This window comes from Mycteria americana, chromosome 26, assembly GCF_035582795.1.
Source record: "Mycteria americana isolate JAX WOST 10 ecotype Jacksonville Zoo and Gardens chromosome 26, USCA_MyAme_1.0, whole genome shotgun sequence".
In the NCBI taxonomy this organism is placed as follows: Eukaryota; Metazoa; Chordata; class Aves; order Ciconiiformes; family Ciconiidae; genus Mycteria; species Mycteria americana.
Window position 1 is genome coordinate 2,823,079 of NC_134390.1, and position 24,102 is coordinate 2,847,180.

General features: G+C 49.7%; 1 protein-coding gene across 14 annotated transcripts in view; it reads right to left on the minus strand.

Moving 5' to 3' along the window:
* R3HDM2 (R3H domain containing 2) overlaps positions 1-24,102 on the minus strand; it is a 61,981-nt gene that overhangs the window by 4,527 nt on the left and 33,352 nt on the right. For 6 of the 14 annotated variants that reach the window (XM_075525675.1, XM_075525663.1, XM_075525672.1 and 3 more), the window contains 17 exons: positions 22,349-22,547; positions 21,153-21,194; positions 19,337-19,423; positions 17,585-17,711; positions 16,386-16,464; positions 15,554-15,613; positions 14,730-14,870; positions 14,231-14,339; positions 12,945-13,040; positions 11,386-11,417; positions 11,234-11,287; positions 8,567-8,799; positions 5,398-5,615; positions 2,309-2,551; positions 1,566-1,692; positions 903-1,138; positions 326-480 (listed from right to left, as the gene is read on the minus strand). In XM_075525675.1, the coding sequence (XP_075381790.1) occupies positions 326-480; positions 903-1,138; positions 1,566-1,692; positions 2,309-2,551; positions 5,398-5,615; positions 8,567-8,799; positions 11,234-11,287; positions 11,386-11,417; positions 12,945-13,040; positions 14,231-14,339; positions 14,730-14,870; positions 15,554-15,613; positions 16,386-16,464; positions 17,585-17,711; positions 19,337-19,423; positions 21,153-21,194; positions 22,349-22,516 (2,207 nt within the window). In that variant the 5' untranslated portion in view covers positions 22,517-22,547. Of the gene's footprint in view, positions 1-325; positions 481-902; positions 1,139-1,565; positions 1,693-2,308; positions 2,552-5,397; positions 5,616-8,566; positions 8,800-11,233; positions 11,288-11,385; positions 11,418-12,944; positions 13,041-14,230; positions 14,340-14,729; positions 14,871-15,553; positions 15,614-16,385; positions 16,465-17,584; positions 17,712-19,336; positions 19,424-21,152; positions 21,195-22,348; positions 22,548-22,723; positions 22,897-24,102 lie in introns of those variants that run through there. The other 8 variants (XM_075525665.1, XM_075525673.1, XM_075525678.1 and 5 more) reach the window with 8 other exon arrangements.

Consider the following 24,102-nt stretch of genomic DNA (forward strand, 5'->3'; position numbering starts at 1 on the left):
GAAGCAGAGAGTGCTCTGGTGAGGTGCTGGGGATGGGGAGAAACAGCCTGCCCATCTGTGCAGGCAAACCACCAGCTCCCTCAGGACTTCAGATGGGTGGAAACACAGCTGCCTCTGGAGGAGCACAGGAAGCACCGCATGCTGCAGGACAGCTGTGTCCAGAAAGCGCCGACTATGGGAGCTAGGATTGGGCAAGCTCAAGAGGTGACCAGCATCTACAATGCCCAGCCACCCCTCTAGCTTCAGGAGTAGGATGCGATGCCCTTTCAGTAGGGCAGCAGGACCCCTTTCTCCCCAAGGCAGGCCAGAGATACAGCAGCTTTACCTGGTGCCATTCTGCTGGGCAGTTGGGATGACGCTATAGTAGATGGGTACCCCTCCAGCCTGAAGCCCCCCCTGAACAGACTGGCTGGCTGGTACAAGCACTGGCTGCTGGAAGGGCTGCTGGACCACGCTCTGGGACTCATTGGCCACGGGAACCTGTGCAGGGAGGAAAGAAGCAGCCCTGTGGAATGACAGGTAACATAGAGCAGGAGCAGGGAGAGCTGGCCCCAAAGAGACACCAGTGAGGTCCGTACAAGGTAGCAGAGATGCCAGATGATTGTCCACTGCAGCCCAGAGCAATCTTGCCCAGGCATGGGCAGCCCCTCCCAGCTCTTCTGCAAACACAATGGCGAAGGGACCAGCCACTCTCAGTCCCCCTTCTCAAGACATGTCCCACACCGATTCAAACGTGGACATGCCCTCCCCAAGCTGGCAAGTATGCACTACCTTCTCAAGGTGAGTAAGTCTCCACCTCCAGCTCCATCACTCAGGCACAGGAACAGGGCACTTCCTGCAAGGCCTGCACAGCTGAGGTCCCCTCCCCAGCAGCCCCTCATTGGAGAGCAACTGATGCCTACCTGGTACGAAGGCAGTGGAGTGTACTGGACCATCAGGCCTTGCATCTGGCTCCCCATACCACTCCTCTGGCTACTGAGAAGGCCAGGGGGCTGCGCCTGCTGCACTCCCATCATACTCTGCATCTGGCCCCCCATGCTGTTCCTCTGGCTGTTGAGAAGCCCAGGGGGCTGTGTCTGCTGCATTCCCATTACGCCTTGGTATGTTTGCTGCTGGTTGGACATCATTGGCTGTAAACCTGTCAGAACAGGGTTTAAATGGAGCAGCTTCCCAGCTGGCCACAGGAGACAGCCCGAGACTTGGCACACGAGGGCTCAAATCCTGCTTTGCCCCCATCTCTTGCTAAAGGGTGGGAAAAGGGCTTCCCTTATGGCAGATGTAAAAAGACCTGAAGGAAGCTCCTGGCTTTAAATCCACCTTGCGGCACCTCAGTGCACGCTACATGCTGAGAGGAAGGGAAAAGTCTAAAACAGCCTTTGCAGCCAGGCCAAGTTTCAACTTTCCTTTGCACAGTCAAGAGGCACTCTATAGTCAGCAAGTCCAGCAAAGAGTGGGAGACAGGGAAGCGCAACCTCGCCCCAGACAGTGCATGGGAGATCCTTAAGAGCCAACAGGAGTGCCAGGAAAAGGAAACATGCCCCCTCCCCTCTTCTACGCCCCCTTACCAGGCTGCTGGGACTGCTGGGGGAGCTGCTGAGTGCGCTGGGAGCTGTAGGCCACTGGGTGACTGAGAGATCGGTATTGCTGGCTGGAGTTCGGGTACTGCCCAGGAGGGTAGTAAGAAACCTGAATCTATCAGAATCCAGAAAACATGGTGATGAGAATACAAGAGGGAGTGGGACCAAGAAAGCTGGTCCCCCAGGACCAGTTTTCTCTCTCACCTGGCCTGGCTTCTGCCGAAGGAAACCAACCAGGGCTTTGGCTCTGGCCAGATGATAGCTCCTCAGGGAACCGCAGCCCCTTCCCGCTCCTCCCAGCCTCCACATCCAAGCCTTTCCCAGCACAGTAGTGCAAGAGCACAGTAGGCACAATTGTCATCACAGCTCAGGGGAACAATCCTAGAGGTCATAATGCCCTGTAGGACCCCAAAGAGAGCTTAGAGGTGTCAGCCCTGAATCTGGTCACTGTCCCTCCCCCAACACTATGAGCCAGGAATGGCCAGAAGGATCCCCAGATAAGTGCCTTGTGAGCTCAGAGGGACAAGGGGGCAGAGATCATCCTGTGCCTAGCAAGGGTGTGTGCTGACCCAGAGCTTGGACCCCTGTGTATTGATCCATCACAAATGAGCAGCAGAAAAAGAGGGGACCCACTCTCAAGGAACTGTTCTCTGGACTGCTCCCCAGCAGCCCCTTGCCTGATAGCTTTGGGCCAAGGTGCACATCCCCTCCAGGCTTGCACATGTCCTTACTTGCTGGGGAGGCTGAATGTAGCCCTGGGGCTGCAGCACCTGCTGTGTGGGGGCTGTGTGCCCTGAGGCAGAGTAGTTGGAGGTGGGAATGGGCTGCCCAGGGGTTGCCATGATGAATCCTGTCTGCTGAGGATGCTGGGAGATGAGGGATGACTGGAACATAGCTGAGGAAGGATCCGGTGCTTCGGTAGAGCCCTGTCGGCTGAGGCTGATCTGCCCAAATGGGTTGCTGAGTTCGTCGGCCTGCATTGGGGATAAGTGGGAAGGATGGAGAAGGACAGCATGTAGGACAACAGCATGTAGGACATAGCTCTGCTGAGTAGATTGCAGACCCCTTCTCCCTACTCTGTGTGGAGGAGCTCACCCGAAAAATGTCCCCAGAAACAAGCCACAGATCAAGAGCATTCTGCAGGACAGGGGGTAGGGGCATGTGAACTGCTGGGGAGGCCCAAATGCTCAGTGGACACTGGTGACATGCGGGGCCCCACACAGGCAGGGGTGGCCCCAGCCCAGAAGCCATGTCCCATGGGGCGCGCCGTTCCCAAAAGACCCGGAGGAGACAACACAGGGGCTGACTGAGAACACAGGGCAGCCATGGCCCCTGGACTCCAGTGCTGGGCACAGGCGTCACTTCCTGGTTGAGCTCTGGGGTTGGCACTTGCTCTTCCCCAGGCTCTTTCCAAGGTCAGCCACTCCAGCAGTGCCCAGCCCTGGTGGGTCCCACAGCCTCAGGCATGCCACTGCCTTGACCCCGCTGCAGCGCAGAGCCTCCATGAATCCCAAACCCACTGGGTGCAGTGTCCTCAACATACCTGATTAACAAAAGCTCATACAACACAAACACAGCACGTGAGTACAACAGAGACAGTGCAGAAGAGGAAATGGGGTTTATACCAAGTTGTACTGCTGGGGTGGAGAGACTGGCAAGAGGACTTGGGGGCAGGAGCTTGGAGAATACTGAACAGGCTGCAGCGCTGGGACCGGCTAAGACCAGCAGAGAAGGGAGTGGAGGAGAGAGATTTGGGTGGGAAAGGGGGAGGGGGCAGGGGAAGGAAGGATAGGAGGAAGGAGAGAAAGAAGGAACAACAAGGTTAGTCAACTGAGCCAATTGCAAACACACAGAGGAGGGCATTGCAGAGGGTTGGAAAGCACGGAGACCAGAATGGGGGAGCATTCCTCTCTCTGTGAAGACACAGCCTGGCCGGTTGCTTTGTGGAAGCTGATAAGGCTGACCATGTCCGCAAAGCAGCTCTTGCCTGGCATGAACAGTGACACAAGTTCACAAAGGCCAGCTATGGCCAACAGCAGCAGGAGAGCCACTTCCCCCCAGCACAAACTTTCTGTCTCTCCCACTCCACTGCCCACTTGTGTGTGGCATTGACTCCCAGCTCTCTCTGCAGTGCTTCTTGGCCTTTCCTGCTGGTAATGTCTTTTCTTCGCTCTTGCCTTCTGTGGGGGCCCCTCTCACTTTGTCACTGGGAGGACCTGCTGATGCCTGTTTATGACAACACCCAACTCAAGCACCACATACTGTGCTTTGGGCACCGAACCTGTGATGGTCAGCACTGGATTGGTTTTTTTGATCACTTGATCACTTTGACCTTTGGTGAAACAGAAGGTGCACACACATGGGGGACAGTACATTTTCAGACCTTTCACCAACAGTCAAACACATGAAAAAAGTTTTTCCAGGACCTAAACCATTAGAACAGCCAGACAGTAAGAAGATACAAAATAGAATCCCAGCAAGACACAGTGGTCCTGCACAAGCTCCAGAAGCCTGCTGTGTGTTCAAACCTCCCACCCAGGGCACTGTGCTCTGTCCCATGACATGCTACAGCTCCAAAGAGACACTCCTGCTAGCCTTAGTGCTGGACCCTGGCTACCTCAGGGAGACATCTAATCTGTAGAACTGAGATGCTTCCCTTGAGTCTCAGTATCCTCTGCAAACAGATCCACAACCCTGGAGCCAGTCCAGGCCCCAAAAACTACAAGCTCCCCCCATCCTCATACAGATGGCAACAGACAGCAAGGAGCTGTTCACGTTATCTGCAGTAAAAGCTGTTCGAGGAGGCTTGTTTCGTCCTCCCATCCCAGCCCACTGAAAACACTTAGAATCATAGAACAGCCCAGGTTGGAAGGGACCTCGGAAGATCATCTGGTCCAACCTTTCATGGGAAAGGGAGCCTAGATAAGATTATCTAGCACCTTCCCCGTCCAGTCGCATCTTGAAAACCTCCAGTGTAACTTGCAGTTCTTTGCTGTAGGAGACATCATAAGTATGAGACGATGCACCAGAAAGGATCCCTATAAAACTCATAGGCAGGCTGAGGTCCAGCACTGACATGCTGCTCTGAATAGGGCAGGATGGGAAGGTACTGAGGATACTTCCCACACACACCGCACAGCTCTGCACCCACTGAACACGAGGCAGCTTTGCCCTCTGAACGTGCCCACCAGGGCTGGCTCCCACCCCTTCCCCAGTCCTGCAGTGATACAGGGGCAGCTCTTGTGCTGTGCTTTTTTACAGCCTCAGGAGCAGAACAAAGTATGTAGGAATGACAGCCACGAGTGCTTTCCAGAGGGCTCCATCCTCAGAAGTAGCCCTGCAGGCTGTGGAACATCACTCGGGTTTAACTTGGGGAGGGTCTGGAGAATATACCCAGGCACAGTTCCAGGTCTGCCTCTCCCCAGGACATCAGGTGACCAGCCATGGGATTTCAGCACTGGGGAGCTCAAACCCAACCACTATTTGTGACAGTCCCTCACCAGGAGGACAACTGGCTCCAGAACATAACCCTGCCACTCAGCAAAGGGCTACAGGTCCCTTGCCAGGAGGGCCGCTGGCCTGAGCAGATACAGAAGAAGCTGGCAAGTCGAGGTGTCGCACAGCATCATATTCAGGCACAGCAAGGCCCCCAAACTTCTCCTGCTCTCTGCCAATAACAGGCAGCAGGTGTGAGGACACCCAAAATCCACTGGGCAAGTGCTGAGTCCAGAGCACCCTGGGTGTACACTGGCTCTGCTTCTACCTCCCATCTGTGTGCCCAAGGAGCTTACTGAGCCCTGGATACTGTGCAGCAACTCACCTGGGATATCATGTGGTTACTCATGGCTGGCTGCTGCTGGGCTGCAGGTGGAAGTCCTTGGGGCTGCGGTGGTGGCTGTTGGGGTGGCTGCGGTTGAGGCTGCTGGGCTGTGCAGGGTAGGAGGCCGCGGCTGGGCTGTGAAGAAGGGGATTGGCTGCATGCTTCAGGGGCACCTAGTACCAAACCTTGAACAGAGAAAGGCATGGCAGGGTTGGTACCTGGGAGAGAAAATCTTCAGTTCATTGATGAGGGAGGGCAGGGGGTAGATCCTGTCACTACCTCCTGTACTGCAGCCAGATTGCGTTCTCTGCTGTCCACATGGGAGCTTCCACGGGGGACAGAGTGAGCAGGCTGCAGGCTAAGTCACTAGTTTGCCTCTGCTTCACGGCAAACCAAGGCGTTGACACCCTCAGGACTCCAAGTGATTGTACCTCTCTCCTCTCCATGTCCATGTACACACACTGGCCCTCCACAGCTGGTCACAGCACCTTCTTCTCCCCCTGACCCGTGCATGCCCTGCCCCACACAGGGAAGAGCAGGATGCAATTCTTGTTCCAGACTACGGCCACGAGTTGTACAGCTGTTATTCCCAAGAGTGTGTTCTCTTCCCCGATCCCAACCTAGCACCCTCACTCCAAGTGAACAGCCTACACAGCGGTGCCCACCCACAGCTCTCAGGTAGTTGCTGTTTGTGTAAACCTTCAACACTACTCAGAACTGCAGGAAATTAAAAGGCCAAGGCCAGGCTCATATGATGAATCTAGCTGGCCTCTACCCACAGAACAGTGCATGCTTGGTGCAGGTGCTGGCAGGACCGGCACAGGGTAGTAAAAACACAGCTGTGTTGCAACTGATTCTTCGGAGGGATGTGCCCTCTCTCTCGTCTGGAAAGCACCAGGCACAAGTCAGGGCCTTCTATAAATGCCATGGGCCTTCTGCTGGGAAGAGGAATCTGGCTGTTAACAGCAGCACCTGCCTGGTGGAGAGGTCTCCACCCCAGCATGAGGCAGAGATTACCAAAGGAGGGAGCTGCTGGATACACTCATGTCAGCTCAGTACCATAAACCAGTCTGTGGAAAGAAGGTGGAGAGCTGTTCCCAGTCACAGCTCAGTTCAGCAGCTAGGCACGGCCCCAGCTTGGACACTAATATGTTGTCATGATCTGTTCGAGTGCTTGACCAGAACAGAGAGGGGAGAGAGGGAATCCTATTTTATGGCCACATAGTCCCAGCACATGCACATCTTTTCAGTAAAAGGCTAGGGGGTGGCAGGCTGAAAGCAATTCCTTCCTATGGTAGAAAAAATTGTTAGGAAGGAGTGCGATACATGCTGCAGGGCACTCAGCTGGGAATTGCTCTCCTCAGTATTTCAGTCTTACTTCCAGAAATAAAAGGGCTGTGAAACTATTGCTTGATGCCCAGTAGCTGCTATTTAACTAATTCTGCCTCTGATCTACTGCATTTCAACAGCTAATCTTCAGGCATTCTGCTAAGGAGGTCTGTATCATCAGCCACATGGTGCAAAGAAGGAAATATCTTGCTGACAGTTGCCCAGAGGCTGAATGCTGGGATGGGAAAACAGCCACAGAGTCTTAAGCACTTCCTCCCCCACAGAATAAACATGAGAATATGCAAGGTGGTGGGTTCTTCCCCCCCCCCCCCCCCCCCCCCGGCAACAAGTGAAAATTCCTTTGCTTCCCCTCCCCCCGACATTTCTAATCGCTCGCCATTATATATAAGGCCTGGAGAGCAATTGGCTTCTGTTCCCAGGGGAGACCTGGAGGAAAAATACAGAAAGAGCAAAAAAGCAGATCCTCTCTTGCTCTGCTTTGCACATGGCTAGGACAGATCTTCAAATAACCGCTCCCATCAGTTGATGAATCAGTCCCGGAGGTGGCTGCAATAATCAGAGTGCAGCCCTGAGCACAAGGGGAACAAGGTCCCAAGAGATGATGTAGGCACCTTCAAACTGCAAGATGAATGTGTGGTTTTCAAAGCCAGCCTGGGTGCTAGAACAGCAGCCTGGCTGCCTTTTAGATCCATCCCTTTTATTTGAAAGGATTCTTGTGGAGCAGTCTAATCCCCCACAAGCACCAGTCTGCCTCCCCTCCCCAGGAAAATGACAGCTCTCAAGCATTTTGGGACCTGCTGCCTACCAGTGAGAACGGAGGAAGCTAGACAGTGAGACAACACTGGATTTTGCTCATTGATACTGCACAGCAGTTGTAACCAGCTACCATATGGCTCCTCAGTTATCACCGGACCATTAAAACGAGAGCTGTGCTGTGCTGCCTGTGCTGTCTCTTCCACAAATGCCTTTCCCAAGCAGTCAGTTGAAAATAAAGGACTCTGCTCCCCACTGATAGAAGGGCTGGTGCCCTGCCAAGTGCAGTGCACATCCTCTCAGGAAGCTGCTGTCAGTAACAGATTACCAGTGATGCCCCACAATAACATTCTCTGTGCATGGGCTACCCTTTGTGTTGCCTAGATGGAAAAGGAAGAACTGATGTGAAGCAGGCAAAGAGACTTGTGATCCTAATTCCCTTTGGTGCTCCTGAAACCTTGAGCTGTATTCAACAGCTCTTGAAGAGCTGCAGGCCCAGCTCCCTGCTGTTATGTTTGCTCTCAGGAGTATAGTGAATCATTCTGAGAGAACATCGTAGGCAGATACCAATTAACGCAGTCTTTGTCTGATGAGATAGACTGTGTGTCTGATGAGATAGACTAATTGGTGACACCCTTCCCTGGACCTCCTTTGTTGGAAAGCAAGGAAAACTGCCAGATGGTTCACCCTGACTAAGTCTCCTTAGGGCTGTGAGGGATTCTGAGGAGCAGAAAGGAACGGCAACATAACTTGCAGCACAGCAGGGGAGAGAGAACAACAGAAAATTGGTAGCTTGAGTTCTAGGGTATGGGACTAAACAACGTCCTTTGTCTTAGATAACTCTGCTAAAGGCAAGGAAGATCTGATGGTGAGTATTGAAAAAGCAGATGATGAACCAACAAGCATATCCCTGCCCAGGTACTGAACACATTCAGATGATGCTAGCCATGTCCCATTTCAGCCAGAGTCCCTGACCAGAGCGTCATGAGCCCCAGTCCCCCAGCCCGAAGACTATGTCTGCTAGGGGTCCTTTGGCAGAAGGTGAGCAGGGGAAACAGTACAGTACCTGCCCGGGATGTTCTGCTGGCAGTGCTGCCTTTGCTAGTCCCGATGCTGTCCCCCCGTGTCAGGATGGAGATGCCACTGAAGCTGCTGGCTTTGGTAACAGGTGGTCGCAGGTTGCGGATGGAGCCATCTGAGTCTGTGCTGCTCCACGGCCGAGGGTCCAGCGACTTTATTTCACTCTCTGTGCTGCTCTGGCGGCTGCCTGAGGCCCGGTTCAAACTGTCCCGGTTGCCCCTGCAGAGACCGGAGGAGTTAGACCGTACCTCCAGTGGAAAGGGGCAGCAGCAGGACCACCTGCAGGTGCTGCATCAGTACTGCCACACCGGGGCGGTGAGCCCCTCCAGCAGCTAGCTCTGTGACACAGCATGTTGGCACTTTGTATAGGGATCTGACAGCAAACAAACACCCTGGGTCACAGCTTTCTTGGGCATGCACTGTGAAGACTCAGACACTGCTGATCTTCCTTGGCGTGTGTTGAGAGCTGGCTCCTGGCCCTTTTCCCTAGCCAGATGCCAGCCTGGAAGAGATGCCAGCAGGGTCAGAGCATGATCCCTTGCTAAAGCCCTCCTTGTCTCAGAACAGGGAGCTTTTAACAGAGGCCTTGAGACAAGGCTGATCGAGATCTCGTGAGACCACTTTCCACACCAGCCCTGGTAAGGCTTTCTGCCCAGCTGGAACAGCTACATGCTGGGATATTGCTACCCTCAGAGCTGTGCTCCCACTGATCACCCTCCCTTAGCCCCAGGCCAGGTCTGGCCACAGCAGGACTTTATGGAGTATCAACAAAACATCCCAAGCAGTGAGCCTGGTTTATCAGCCCAGCTAAGGAGCATAAGCACAGTAATGGGTTCCTGGGCCTTCACTGGGAACAATTGGTGAGGAAGGCAACACTGGAAGAGATGCTCATATAACACTGCAGGCTGAGCCTGGCAGCAGCTCCACGCAGTTGTGGAAGGGAAAAGATAGGTGTGGAAGGAACTTCTGAGGTGATGTCCTGGGCTGCTGGGAGCATGAGAGAGCCAAAGAAAATAAGTCTCTTGGAAAACCAGTACAATGGTTATATCCCTAAAGAGGTGAAGGAACTGGACTATGCAGCCTCAAACTCCAAATTACAGTTGATGTGACAAGCATCATTGTCAAGCTCTTGGACTCTCTCCAACCTAAACTCTGAAGGCTGCTCCTGGGGATGTTCAGAGAGGTGGGGGCAGTGTTTGTGTGTGCTGGGAAGGGGCATGTCATGGCCTCTGTTGTGGCTCAGCTGCAAAGCTCTGGTTCCCTGAGAACCCAGACCCCTCTCAAGCTGATTACCTCTAACCCTGCAGCATAACAGTTCTGCTTTTTCTACAAATGCTCTCCAAACTCCAGGCACACTCTCTGAGTGCACTGCCCTAGCAGCTTCAGCCATGCCTTTCTCTCCATTAGCCTTACTACAGCCTGTTTCCAAGTGTGTCCATCAGCAGAGAGCTCTCTGCAATCAGATCTGTGCTTCAGCAGCATTAATGAAGAACTTCCAAGCAAGTGAAACAGAGAGCTGTATTGCTCTGAATGCCAGGCTTTGAGGGTGCTAAGTCTCTGGAATTCACAGAGACATCATCTCCAGCACTACCACTGAGGGAACCCCAATCTCCTCAAGAGCTTGTCTCTCTCTGGCCAAAACTCAAAATGGTCCCGAGGCCCACATATCCTCCCTCTCCCCACTATGGGAACCAAAAAAACAAAGCCAGCAGGTTAACTAAGCTCTTTAGGGACTGGGCACAACAGTCAGAAAAGCTCCTAGTGCAGCCCTGGCTGCAGCTCAGCTCCTAAAGCTGCAATCACATCAGCAATGGTTTTTTTGCCACTTGCTAGGTGAGTTTTACTACAGCCCCACCGCTGATCTGAAAACTATACCCCCTGACTTGAACACCACTGCCATAGGCAGACTCCAGGACACGGTCCCTGTAACTGTGCTGAGGACACCTGATTTTCCACAACAGCGTCCCTCCAAGGACAGCCTGAGCCATGTGATGGACTGAGGAGAGGGCCAAAGCTGTTCCTACACTTGCTTAGATCGTCCTGTCCTGTTCATACACAGAGATGCTTCATCTCTAGAGCTTCGGCTATTAAACGAGAGGACAACAGGCATGAGGGTCTCTCCATTTTCATCCTGTTCTCTATCCTCATACCTTCAGCAGCCTCCTGCAGCAGGGGTCTGTGCAAGGTGATTCGTCAGGCTAACTCCATCCTTCCGGCCCTTTCATCCACAGGAAAACTACTTAATAAGAAAATGCTGCTCGAACATGTTCCCAGTGCCCTCTGCAGCATACTCTGGTTGAAATGGAAGCCTGAGACACTTCATTGCCACCATTAAGTAATCCAGCCTTTATAATCAGGGATTAGAGACAACCCCACCTTATCTGGATGCTGATCCTGTCACTGTAAGGGCAGGGGCTTTCCTATCCTTTTGGGAAACAAGAGGTGGAATGGTTTGAAAACTGCTGGAATCCTCTGGCTTCTCTATTCCTCCCTGCCATCCCCACCTTCCACCCCTCCATTTTAACTGATGAATCAGCAAAAAAGGACTCGGAAATTGATGTTGCAAAAAATACAACTTCAATAACTTCACAAGCAGCCATGCATGGGGCAAACTTACTCAGCAGGACAATGTACAAAAGTCACACAGAGATACCTAAAAATCTGCCTCCGTTTGTGAGAACTAGAAGAAAAGCCTTCTTTGGAGATTCTGTCGGTTAACATCAGAAAAAAGCATCATTATAGAGTCATGCAGTCCTCTGTAGAGAAAGCCAGAGATACAAATAGTGTCTGCTAAACAGTACTAACCTGCTGTCAGTGAGATATCCATTCTGGCCAGTCTGGAAGCAGGGAAAAGACATGGAGATGGGAAGAAATGAAAAGGGAGACTTAGTAACTTTGAAAGCAACAAACTCAGGCAATTTCAAAGCAAAGAGGAGCAAAGCACTAACAGTATGGGACTCAGACGCAGTTTGTGTTGTGCACCAGTTACATGGTCGCTCAGGAGTCTTGCTGAGCCTTCTGCACACCAGTCCCATTTGGCTCTCCATCCAGGCCCATTAGGAACTTCTCCTGATACCTGCAACCCTCAGATCTCTCAAGAGTTTGCAAATCTGAGTCCTCAACTCCCTACTTCATTGCTCTAAGGCAGCTTTGATGGTAGCTTTGTCAATGGAACAATCAAGGCCAGACATACAAGGGTCCTTATTTGCTAAATGCAGGCACAATTATCAGAGCCATGAAAAACAGGCAGAGGGCTCAAAGCTAGCCCAGCCCACCCTGCGATAGTAACCCCTGCCTCTGGAAGTCAGATGCAAAGCACTGGCTCAGCCCATGAACACAGAGCAAGGGTAAGTACATGCCCACTCAGTGTTGTGCTAACATGGGACAGCACCTGGTCTATTCCAGGACTATTGGCAGAGCCGCTTACTAACGTGACTGGATGGCTTTGGGCCTGGGTATGTAAGACAAGTCCACGATCACGACTGGCTGGAGAGTCATTAGCTGAAGCCTGGCGACTTGACTAGGGACCGAGCACAGCGGCTGCCTTAACATCCTCCTTGGGCAGGCACATGGCAATTCCCATTAGGACAAATGAAAGGCGTCGTCCCCAAGACACTCAAAAGCAGCAGGCAAGGAGCTGGACTTTGAACATGATCCATGGCAGATGGGCACTTGGAATCGTCCCCGATTCCATCATTTGCCACTTGGCACAGCAGGGAGAGCTGCCTCCAGCTGGCAGACAGGACTCAACATAGCAGAGCACAGCAGCCTCTCTGAGCCAGACGTGAGCAAGGAACACAGCTCCGGCTCAGACGAGTTCCACGTAGGGAGCAGAGAACTCAAAGAAGCAATAACCAAGCTGGACAGTCCGTAAGAAAGACAATAAATGTACTGCCCAGATTAATCCTGTAAAGGTACAGAGCCCTGCCTGATACTCCAAGGACAGCACTTCTTGGTCAGGAGGTTGAAGCTGCAGCACTGGAGAGAAGCTGGGGGAGACAGCTGCTGCTCCTTTCAGGTTCATCAATTGATTTGCAAGTCATCCCAGAAATGCCACTGTATAAGCTTATAAACTTGCTGGGCAGCAAGGAGCAAAACTGCCTCCTCTGTCAGTCCCCACACATCTATTGCCCTCTTAAACATGCAATTTAGGGAAGGAGCAGACTGGGGAGTGGAGGCGTGGCTCCTCTATCTCAATGTCTTAGACATCTTTGTTCGGAGCTGGAATTCAATGGTAGATACCAAGAACACTGGGAAATTTGTAGAAAAGGCAATGACGAGATCTGACCTCTTAGTATATGCAAGGACACCTTCTGCCACAAAGTTCCAGGAGGGTACCTGGCAAGTGAGCCATCCAAGCTTACCTCTCGTGCAAATATCCGCTCCCTGACCCGCTGATACTCTTCCTCTCGCTCTTCTATAGATTTGCTCCTTCTCCCATCCTGCAAGGGGAGTCTGATCTGAAGGGACAAACACATCTCAGCGGGTCAGCAGTTGCCAATGGGAGCAGGGGGCGCAGTCAGCTGCTGATATTTTTATGTAGCAGTGTAAGTGGATGTGGATTACGGAGTGTGTGCATGATGCCTGGATGCAATGACACAGCCTCTGCCTTTGAACCTACCTTCTGGACACCTATGTCTAGGGATGAACATCCTGGAGGTCTTAGTGCACTCCACCTCCTGGATCAAGCACAACCACTCTGCCTGAACTCTGCCTGATTCGGAAAGGACAGATCAGGAATATCACCATGTGCTTCTGAAAGACAGTCTGTTCCCAGGGGTCAAAAGCTAAAGGCCACTCTTTGGAACATATGCCAACACAGCAAACTCCTGCTCAGTCTTGGATTCTGTGCTTTGTGGGTAGCTGCATCACCTGCAGAGTGCCACCATGGGGAAACCAGAAACTGCTACTGATTGCAACGACCAGCTCCCCATCCTGATGACTTAAGTTCAGAAACATGACCCAAAGCAAGGGATAGTGGTATGCTGGGGCGATGTAAAGATGGGAGCTACAAGAGCAAAGAGCACGAGATCCCTGGTGAAGAGGTCTCCTGTCTCTTGCCCCATTTTTGACGTTCAAGATTCTGTCTGACACAGGCTGGGAAAACAGCCACAGATGAACAAGCTAGCTCTGTGTTACGGGTGTGGTGCCACCTGTGACAGCCCGAAGGCAGCCAGAGATTCAGGAGGGTTTTTTAGTTCCGATGACTGGCAATGCTGCTGAGCTCAAACTGTTTCATTTTGCTGACGGTTTCCTTCCAGCAGCACTGCGAGGTCCTGATGACTTCACAGCTTGACTCGCTGCAAGCCCCAGGGAGGGGTGGGAGAGATCCTTGGCAAAACTCAGCTCTGGGGCATTTCCAAGCAAACCTTAGCAAAAAACTTCACCTTAAAGCCTGGCCCAGCCACCAGTCAATATTCAGGGTACAGAAAAGTACCCCCCATAGAACCCACACAAATTCTTCATGCGTTTCCACAGTATTTTGTAAAGTTTTCATGATATATCTAGATGCTGCTGCTTGGGTGAAGTGGAAGCTTCTATTTAAGAAGGTTACTGCAGGAAACCCAAGAAAATTTAGAGTTGTTCTCCTCTTAGAAAAGTCGCATTTGACTTTCACAAAGTATGCAGATACCCCATTGCCACCCCTTACCTGATTATCATCTCGGTCCATGCTGGTATCATCTCGTTTTAGGATAAACCTCTGCGGGAACTCTGCATTCTTCTCATCTTTGATGTGCTCAGAGAACCTCTGCTCAGGGCTGCAGGAAGAACCAGTCCTTGTTAGAAGGGCAAAAATGGGCATAGAACTGTCTTCACAAAACCACTGCTTTGCAGGGAGTGAGGGGGTGTGCAAAGATGTTAGTTGTGTTAAATCTCTTCTCTGTCTGATGGGAACAAGAGCTCCTGCCCCTTCTCTGAGAACTAAAGAGAGCTAGGAAGGGCTTCCAAATACATACACTTAGGACTGGAAGTGAAGGATTCTCCTCTTCTAGAGAGGGGACCTGCCCTTCTTATGGAGGCAAAAAAACGTGGTTTGGAATCCATCCTGGTCTGGACCATGCGAGGGCTCTGTGTCTGGGGGTCATGTAGCACCATGCAGGGAAGGGAAGGGGATGCCAGCCCAGTTGTTCTCCCTCCCTCCCGCTTACATTCGTGTGTTACTGGTCTTGTTGATAATGACCGCCTTCCCGGTTTGGTCAACATTATGGTCCATGCCGAAGTAGGCAGCTACCCGGTGCAGCAGCATCCTATGGTATGAGGTCATCTGAGGGAACTTCTTAAACTGATTGCTGAGAAGAGGGGAGAAAGCATTAGACTTTAGAAGGCCTTGAAAGAGACAATTATAATCTGACACGGAAAGAGAGATCAAGGCCAGAGATGCCTTAACCAGATCCCAGATCAGGCCATGCCACCTATTCCAAGCAGTTAGTCATGACTCCAGTGCTGCTTCTTACACTGAGCATGAGCATGGGCTTACACTGCTTTGCCAGACAGAGCTGGGCTGATTCAAGGGCTCAAGTTGAATAGGCCTTTCCTGAAATAAGATCAGCTTGTGCAGAAACGCACGTTTGTTTCTAAGCAGGAACAGGAGCCAGAATTAGTTCTTATACTGTGACTTCTCTGATCCCATTAGATAAAGAAGTTTGCAAGCTCTGCTGCATACACCTATTCTATCTCACATTCCGGGATGTGAATCCTGCCCCTGGTTTCTCCATCCCCAATTTACGCTAGGAAGAGAAGCACAATGGCACTAATCTCCTTCACAGTGGATATGGCGTTAAAGCAATTGATATCCAATCAATATGATACTCAGAAACCTTGTGTATGGACAAAAGGAGGAGGAGGATGTACAAAAGAACAGGCCTCCTAACCAGTGTGTCCAAAAGACGCTCCCTTCTCCCCTGGGTGCCCAAGCTTCTAAACTGTAAGTTACAAACCTCTTTTGCTTGACACAAACTTGATGATCACTTACTTGTTATCACTAATAAATTCCAGAATCTCCTGTTCTAACTTTAGTAGCATCATTCTATCCCTGTCAAGAAAAGAACAAGGAAAAGGCCACCTTCAGAGATAGTGAAACACAGCTTTCTCTGCTTGGTACCCCCCCTCCCTGCAACACAGAAAAGTCCCAAGTACCTGAAGCAAGCAACACTATTAACCAGGCTTCACACATCCTCCACAGGAATGAACTAAAAAACTCCACATTTTTTCACATGTAGTAAATAAATTGCCAGATTTTTTTTCAGTTTAAAGTTGTTGTCTTGCTAACAGTGCTTGGCTTTTGGTAATATTGAATCTCTGCTCTGCTGGAATTTCCACTGGTAGAGACTCCAGCTTTGCTATTCCTATGCCAGCATTTGGCTTGATTACATTTATTACTGACACAGCAGCAGTTCTTTTAGAGGTTGGTATTTGACAATCATTTATAGAAAGGGTTTTAAAGCAATCAAGATTCCTTCCTGCTTGCATTCAAACAAATTATTTTTCCCCTTCTCTCTCTCTCCGTAATACACAATTACATGTTTTGACTGACTGCAGTATATAAAATTACAGTTGTGCTTTTTGTTTCTACACTGCCCCAGCTCTAGTAATGCTCTCCGAATTCCAAAAAGTAAAACACACTTTCAGGTACTTTCTGTAGTTGCTGTAGTCCCCCCTCCTCCCAAGATACATTAATACATACATAGATACACACACATGCACACAAACACCACGGGTTTAAGAGTCAATCAAAGAACCATTGGTCGCCAGGTACTCCTTCCCTTCACTCCATCAGCAAGTTGTTCTACTGACTAGGGACCTACCGTGGGTTTTTTTTCAGTGTATTTACTAAAAATTCATGCAAATCTATTCCAGTGGAGTCCGTATATTCCTGGCTGGAATCTGAAACAACAGCAGCAGCAGAACAAATTAACAAAACACTGCAACAGAATAGACTGAAGGGAAGAGGTGTGTGTCTCACTACATGCATGAAGATGATGTCCCCACATTGCTGCCAGAGGAAATTCAGCCTCATTCTCAGCACCGACTATTCATGACAGGAAGAGAGGAAGAAAAGCCCACCTTTTTACAGAACTGCACAGGTTGGGACCCATATCACCTGGGCTCAACTCCAGTTTCTAGCACAGGCTCTGAATGCAACCTCTAGGTCAAGTTTCTCAATCTGTAAGATAGGGACTGTATACCCTTTCCCCTGTGGGCAGCAGGAGGATCAGTACACTATGTACAAGGCACTATGAGCACAAGGCCCCATTAGGAGGATGCCAGATCAGTTCATGGAAGGAAACCTTGTCCCTAAAACCAAACACTCAGAGCATACTCAGGGTATTCCATGCTGTTACAGGAGGCCCCTGCAAGTGTAGTATACCATATTTTTGTCCAAGCAACTTCTGCACCTTTGATCCCGCAAGCTATTTAACTGGAAAGTCCCACTGGCCCCATTCTTCGCCTCTCCCCACACCCTTTTTAATTTAAAAGTAATCGCAGAAAAAACAGTAAGTGAAACTGAATCTGCACCAGGGTAGAGTTGCTGTCTGTACAAGGATTTCAGGTGCAATTTGCTCACCAGATTGAACGTGTTCATCTTTTAGCCATTTCTATGCCCCAAAATCATACACGCAGGATCATACAGCAAAAACTTAGCTCACTTCCTTGCAACCTCACATCTTGCCACCTGTGGCAGGTTTTATAAAATCAAATCTAAACTGAAAGCAAAAGTCTATGCAGTGGGTCTTCTTGGGTTTGCATCTGCACATTTAAAAAGACACCAGGTCGCTACACACTATGCAGGAAGCCTGCAAATCTGTTGGGGCACATGCCAATCTAGAGAAACCCTCCCCCTCCCTGCCCATGCTTTGCTCCAGAAAGGATGTTATAAAAATAATACATTCCTGTACAGTCATCAGCAGACATAACCGCTCTGCTTCCAACAACTGTACCACTGGCCAGCAGAATCCTCAAAGTGGGTAAGACAGGACCTGCCCTGTTCAAATGAGCACCTGACCTCGAGACAGCATTTTTCTTGGTGCCTTTTCTTTATTCTTGTCTTTTTCTTCTTTCTCAGCCCCATCTTTCGTGGATTTTTCCTCTTCCTTGTCAGAGGGGCAGCTAACGTGCAACTGAATGATGTCCTAGAACAAAACAAACCAGGCTGGTCTGAGTCACTTGGACACTCCCTGGAATCACTGCCATGGCTGGAGATGTTGGCACCTGAGAAAGGCATCACGGAAAGGCAGGGGATTCAGGTCGCAGATCTGAGACATTTCATAAGAGGCCCCGTTCTGAGAGCAGACAAAGCAGTCTCTCTCCCCACCCTCTTCCCAACAAGAAGCCTTCGGCAGGCTCTGAGGGGACTCTCAACAGCATTTGTCACTGTTGTAAACCTGCCTTGCCTGGATCACCCACAGAATCTAAGTCACATGCTTCCCTGTTTGAAGCTGATAAAATGCTATTACATTCTGGACTCAGGAGTGCCTAAGGTGAGGTAGGTCCTGCACCATTTCAGTAAGACTCTACCGTCAACCTGGAAAGAGAAAGGGCATGAGGAGAAAACTGAATACACAGCAAAAAGCATATGTTGTGTGATGTGGTGTGGTCCCTGTGCCACATGGGGCTTTCTGAAGTTTCTTTTCACCTCCTCTCTTGAGTTGCAACTGCCCAGCATGGCCTGAGGATTCACTCTGCCCCATGGGAAGAAACATTAAACACCAGTAGGATTGTCAAAGGCAATGTCAGATGATGCACTGCTCAAATTCAAGTTAAAACTGACTATAAAACCACTACTCTTTGTGCCAACTGATCTTTCCCCCTCCTGCCTTTATGCTATGGTGGTTCCGTGGCACCACGATGTATGCTTGCGGTTGCTTTAAAAGTCCTCCTAGTGACCCTACAGTTTTAAGTGAAACCCAAACAAAAGACAGGAAAGCAGCCTCTGGAGCTGGGAGCCTCAACATAAGGAAGGCTTAGAGGCCAAGTAACCCATTCACCACAAGGGTGAGGTAGCCCGGGCAGCGCTCAGCCCTGGCACAGGCCAGGTTTGTCCTTGTCAAGGGAACGTAGCGTAGAGGTCTCTGATCTAGCACCACAGACCTAAGCTGGTGACTCTGCACGGTGCGATACTACGTCAGCTCAACGAAGACAAGCTGTAGCTAGCCACAACCTGATGTGCAGTGAGCCAGCTCAGATCTCCACACACGGCACCATCCTGTGCTTCTAAAGCTTGTGTGGGCAGAGAAAGCTCAACCTATCTGCTCTTGCTGGAGCAGAGAGGCTCTCGGCGCCTCCCTGACTGCTGCCCACCTTCAAGCTTCAGCTTCTCTGTCACTGCCCACAGTGACCACAGATGGGGATCATCTCTGCAGAGCACTGCATATCACTTCTCTGTGAGCTGGCTGCTTTCAGTCACCGCAGCCTGAGCTGCAAGGAAAGGGCTTGCACAAAAACTTCCTTCCCATGGCCAAAACCCCAGGCGCTTTGTGAAAGCAAAGTGTCATTGCATTTTCGGGGGCATAAGGCTGCACAACCTGAGTAGTTGTGGGTGCCCAGTGAGTTGATGCAGAAGATTCCTCGTAAGAGAAGGGTTGTGACTGCACACATACAAGCAGTGCTCACAGGCGTGACCGCTTCCTTCAAAAGCAGCCTCTTCTGGGAAATTCTTGGCTCGCAGAGGCACAAGCCCAGGACAAGACATCACTTCTAGCAAGACGTGGATTTTTGGGGCTTCCACACTCCACAGCTTCTCTCATTCTAGGCCTACCTGGGACTCCAACAGCCCATCTACAAAGGGGCTAGACGATTCTTCACATACAGCCAAACTCCTGACCAGTTTAAGCTTTGAATTAGACTGGAGAAGGAAAAGAAAGAGTATAATTAAGACACCTCAGCCAAAACACACACACTTAAGTTCATGCCGTTGCATTACCAAGCCACTCATGCAGTCATTGTTAATTAAACTGCTAAAAAGGACTACCAAACCAGCTTCTTGCAGCAAACAGGAATATACAAAGGCTTGGAGTCCTAGAGCAAATCAGTTATTTTCTTCCTTCAGTCTTTGATTAGGATTTGAACCAACCAAATTTTAGGTGAGGAAGTTCACTGCCTTAATTCATGCACTCTTTGACCTCTTCAGCCAGAGCAATTCCAGCCTCTCCCCTCCTCACCTGGCAAGAATTAAAACCATTAACAAAGGATATAGCTGAAACCAACTACTTTATTGGTTTTTAAGATGTGAAGATTGTTACTGTTCTTAATTAAAAGGCTGTCATTCCACTTACACCTCGCCTGTCTGACCTGATGACTTTGGTTATTTTGGGTAATGTAGTAGTGCTTAGAGAAAATGCTTAAAATAAAACCTGCACTTTCAGGACTCTTGGCAAGTTGACTCACTTGGATGACAAATAGGAAAAAATATATCATCCAGTCACATGAGATCCCAGGCAGGATCAACAATATGGAGAAAGGCCCGAGATGCACAGACACATCCTGCCCTAGGTATAGACAGGGCAGGAACTGGAATCACAGCCTGTTCAGGTACTGCACAGAGTCCTGGCTTTTGAGACCAAACAGAACCATTAGAATAGTTTTTCTGACACTCTGTAGGTCATAAGCAGCACATCTCTTTCATACATTACTTTCATCAAAAACAAACCAGGCAGAACCCCTGTTACAAATTTAACTGGTCTCCCCTCTCTCCCATGCCTCAGGGCAGAACCTGTCTTCATTTGGGTTTGAACTTTTGTGAAAGATAAAAGAAAAAAGGGGGAGGGGGGGGGGGCGGGGGGAGAGACCTTCACCCTCCCAATCACAATTTTAAAATCAAGCCCTGCGCAACCTAGTCAGGTGTCATAGCTGACCCTGTTTTGAGTAGGAGGCTGGAAATGAATCCTAGCTGGACCAGATGGACTCCTGAATTATGCTATGTTTCTATAACTGCAAAGCCTGGAAAATTCATGCCCACTTTTGATAACCTGCTTCAGTAGTTACTGTCAAATTTTGCAAAGAAAAACTGAGGTTAAGGCTAAGAAAGGTAAAAAAAATCCTCCCAAAACAACAAAAACCCATCATACAATGGCTGCATTTTTACCCTGAGATTTTGCCTACGAACAACATTCTACAACAGCGGTGTCCTGATGCTTATTACTAGCAAAAGTTTTGGATTCACTAACATGTATGCGCCATCATTATGGGAGCAAATGTGGTATTCCCTGAAGAAAAGGGGCCTTACATGAAACCAGATAGTTATACTTCAGTCTGTTTTTTAACTGGAGGGTGTAACAGGCCAGTGCACTGCCCTGCCCCTCCAGTGACACCTCTGAATTTAATTTCTGGCGTTTTGGGCTCTAGGGAGGGGAGAGGTGTGGCAGCTAATAGCAGCAAACACTTCGTTCATGGGTAAGTGTGTGTTAAAAAGGAGCACTCATGCTCCAGTGCATGGAAAGCTACTGTCCTGAACCATCATGCACTACATGTTGTTTCTGGAGACAGGAAAGACTTGAGAGTACCACCCTAAGGTTGGGATCATGACTCAGCTCAGAATGGCCACAAGAAGAACGGGACGTCAGAAGAGGTCATACCTTGGCTCTTTTTCTGGCATGTCCATGACTTGAAGTTCGCCTCTGTGGAGAAAAGAAAGAGAAGGCAAGAAGCTTAATCTGAATGTGTACGCTGTAAATGGTATTTGCTGTGCAAGGCAGAACAACACCGAGCATGTAAAATGACTCTGAAGAAAATCTCTACCTGACAGCAACGTAAGCATGTGCAAATAGGAAGACCTGGAGAGCTGACCTGTCAGGCCCCAGGTGGGCAAAAATTGCTTAAGAAACTTAATGTGCATTAGACCCAGTTCCTCTGTTTCTGACAGAAGCAGCACAACTGTGGGATCACAGGGCATACAGGTGGAGGTGCATGACACAGTTCTAAGTGGGAAAACTAGAAGTCTTCTACCATTCCTGGGACACAAAGGGGATTCTAACACAGTGGATCATGAGAGACACACACTGCTGCTCTGATTTAAGAAACACTGAGTCATCTGTTATCCCTACCTTCTAAGAAACCTTTCGCCATTCCACATTACAAAGTGACCAAAGTCAGGCTCTTTCTGAGCGACACCGGTGTCTGCCCATGCAGTGGTTGAACAAATCTGGTGCCAGCCACCAGCTTTAAATGCAGAAGCATTCAGCAGGTTGTTGAGAGCGGGCATTTCTTCAAGCTCAACACTAAGCCAAAAGCACGTGTGACAGGAGAGCAGAGCAGCAGGAAGGAGTCCCAGCACCCTCCAAATAATGCACAGATTTTTTTTCCTTGCTGAAATGAAATCCCAAAACATTCACTTCCTATTTGGGCATTTTTAACAGCAGCAAAGCAATGGCCAAGCACCATTCCTGAAACCAAGCTCTCCCTGGGATGCCTTCACATTAAGTCATTAACTGATCCTTAGGTCAAAGAAAGGAACAAGAGGGAGATAACAGCCATGGGACTAGAACCTGGGGATTGAGCACAAGTGCCCCCAGGAGCACACCAGTCTCCTTTTATCCCAGGCTCAAAGAATATTTAAATTATTCCACTCTGAGCAGAACAGATTCAGCTAAAGAGAAAGAGAGCAGCCTATGAACAACACAGCCTGTATGGTATGGTATCCTCTTGGGAGGTGGTAGCACAGGCTTAGGCCCCTTTCAGAAGGGACAGAGGGACAACTTGTGTTTGCCAAGTAGAAGGAGAGGGCCCAGCTCCGCAAGCTGGTGGAAGGGACTACCCACTTGTTTGCACTTACCTGAGATTCCTGGCGCATGCTGACCTCCTCCCCCCCATCCTTCTCCACCTCCTCCTTGCTTGGTGACCTGGATACATATTTGGCTCTGTTCACAGATTCCTCAACCACCTTTTTTTCAGACTCCTTCATTATTTCCAGAGACTCCTGTGTTGTGTTGCTGTTTGACATCTTCAGAGCCCTACAATGTAGCAATGGGCACCTGCCAGAAGAGGTGACAGAATGGGTAGAAGGGAGTCAGGGGGTGGAGGGGGTTTCTATCTGGAACACAAACTCTTGCACATATAGGTTGTAACTGCCGTGTAACTCGTCTTGTGTACAAAGATCCCAAACCAAGCACTCCAATGACAGCCCACCCACTCATCCCCTTGGATGCACCTGGCTCGAGGGGACCTTGCAGGAACTCTATGATTCTCACCAGGACTCTGGAGATGCTAGCAGGGCTGAACAAAGCCTCTGAGATATACAGAGGTCCCCAGTGCTGGCACTCTGCCCTCTAACTTCTTTGATGCAAGGGGAAGACTGAGGGTAGTCCTAATGCTAGCAAACATCCAGAGGCAGGGAATTCAGTAGGTGAAATAAACTCAAGCAATCAGAGGAGGTGTGCTCTGCCCCAGGACAAACAACAACAAAAAAATCTGCATTTTTCTCCCCAAATCCCATCCCAGTCCTTCTTGAAATTGGTCAAATCTTCAGTGAGAAAACAGCCTTGTACCCAAGACATTGCTCTGGTTCTTCCTGTGACATAAGGCAACCCCTGATATCTTCTCTTCAGCTGCCTATGGTTAGATACTTCAGGAAAAGCGGGAATCAAACAATAACAGTCAAATTACAGATTAAGATGAAAAAATAATGCTTCCTGACAAAGTTGTGTTTAATTGCTTCCTTTTGATTAGCAGGAACACAGGCAGCCCACAGAGCCCCTGAAACCACCTCTGAATTAGAGCGGAATCTAGACAGGGCAGCAACACGTGCCTCAGTCTGCTGACAGTCTTAAACAGGAGCAATGAACATGTCACATATCCATTCATCAAATTAAGCGTTAATTCCAAACTGATTGTCTAGAATTGAAACTTCAGCCCTCTCAGCTAACTCAAAGCAGGCCTCTTAGAGCTTGAGTGAGGGCTAAACAAGCTTACCTAGGACTGCAGAGGGATTCTGGTACTGAGAAACACGTTTGTAGAGACACTGCCTGCGCGGAACCCAACGTTCGTGCTGATGACAGATGAGGAAGCTGGATAAAGGCAGGACACAAGGCACGCCCATTGAGACAAATTTCCAAAAAGAAAAGGGGAAGCCTAAATTTGAGAGAGGCTCAAACAAAAGGCCTGGGCACTGGAAAACACATCTGATGTTTAACAACTTGTTTTATTAATTATTTTGGCAGAACATGGCTGACAAAGAGTCAGATCTCACACAGATTTATCGACTCTTGGCTCTGCATGGGAACTGCTAATATTCATCAACTAATTCAACCTCATTCCCCTTTAATTTGTGGGGCTGCTGAACATAAAACATATATTTGACTCTTTTTGCAGCTACTGGAATCAGTTCCAGTTCCAGATACAGAAAGTGAGAAAGCGCAATCAACTGCTTCTAGTTCACAGATTGTTACAGGGATTTGTAACAAACTTGTTAAGACATCCAGGGCAGATGTCCCGTTGTGAATGGAAAATGCTGTGTGTCACAGGCAAACCCCCACGGCAGGGCTGCAGCCAGAGAAACCACAGGACCATGCAGCGAGGTGTGCCTGGGAG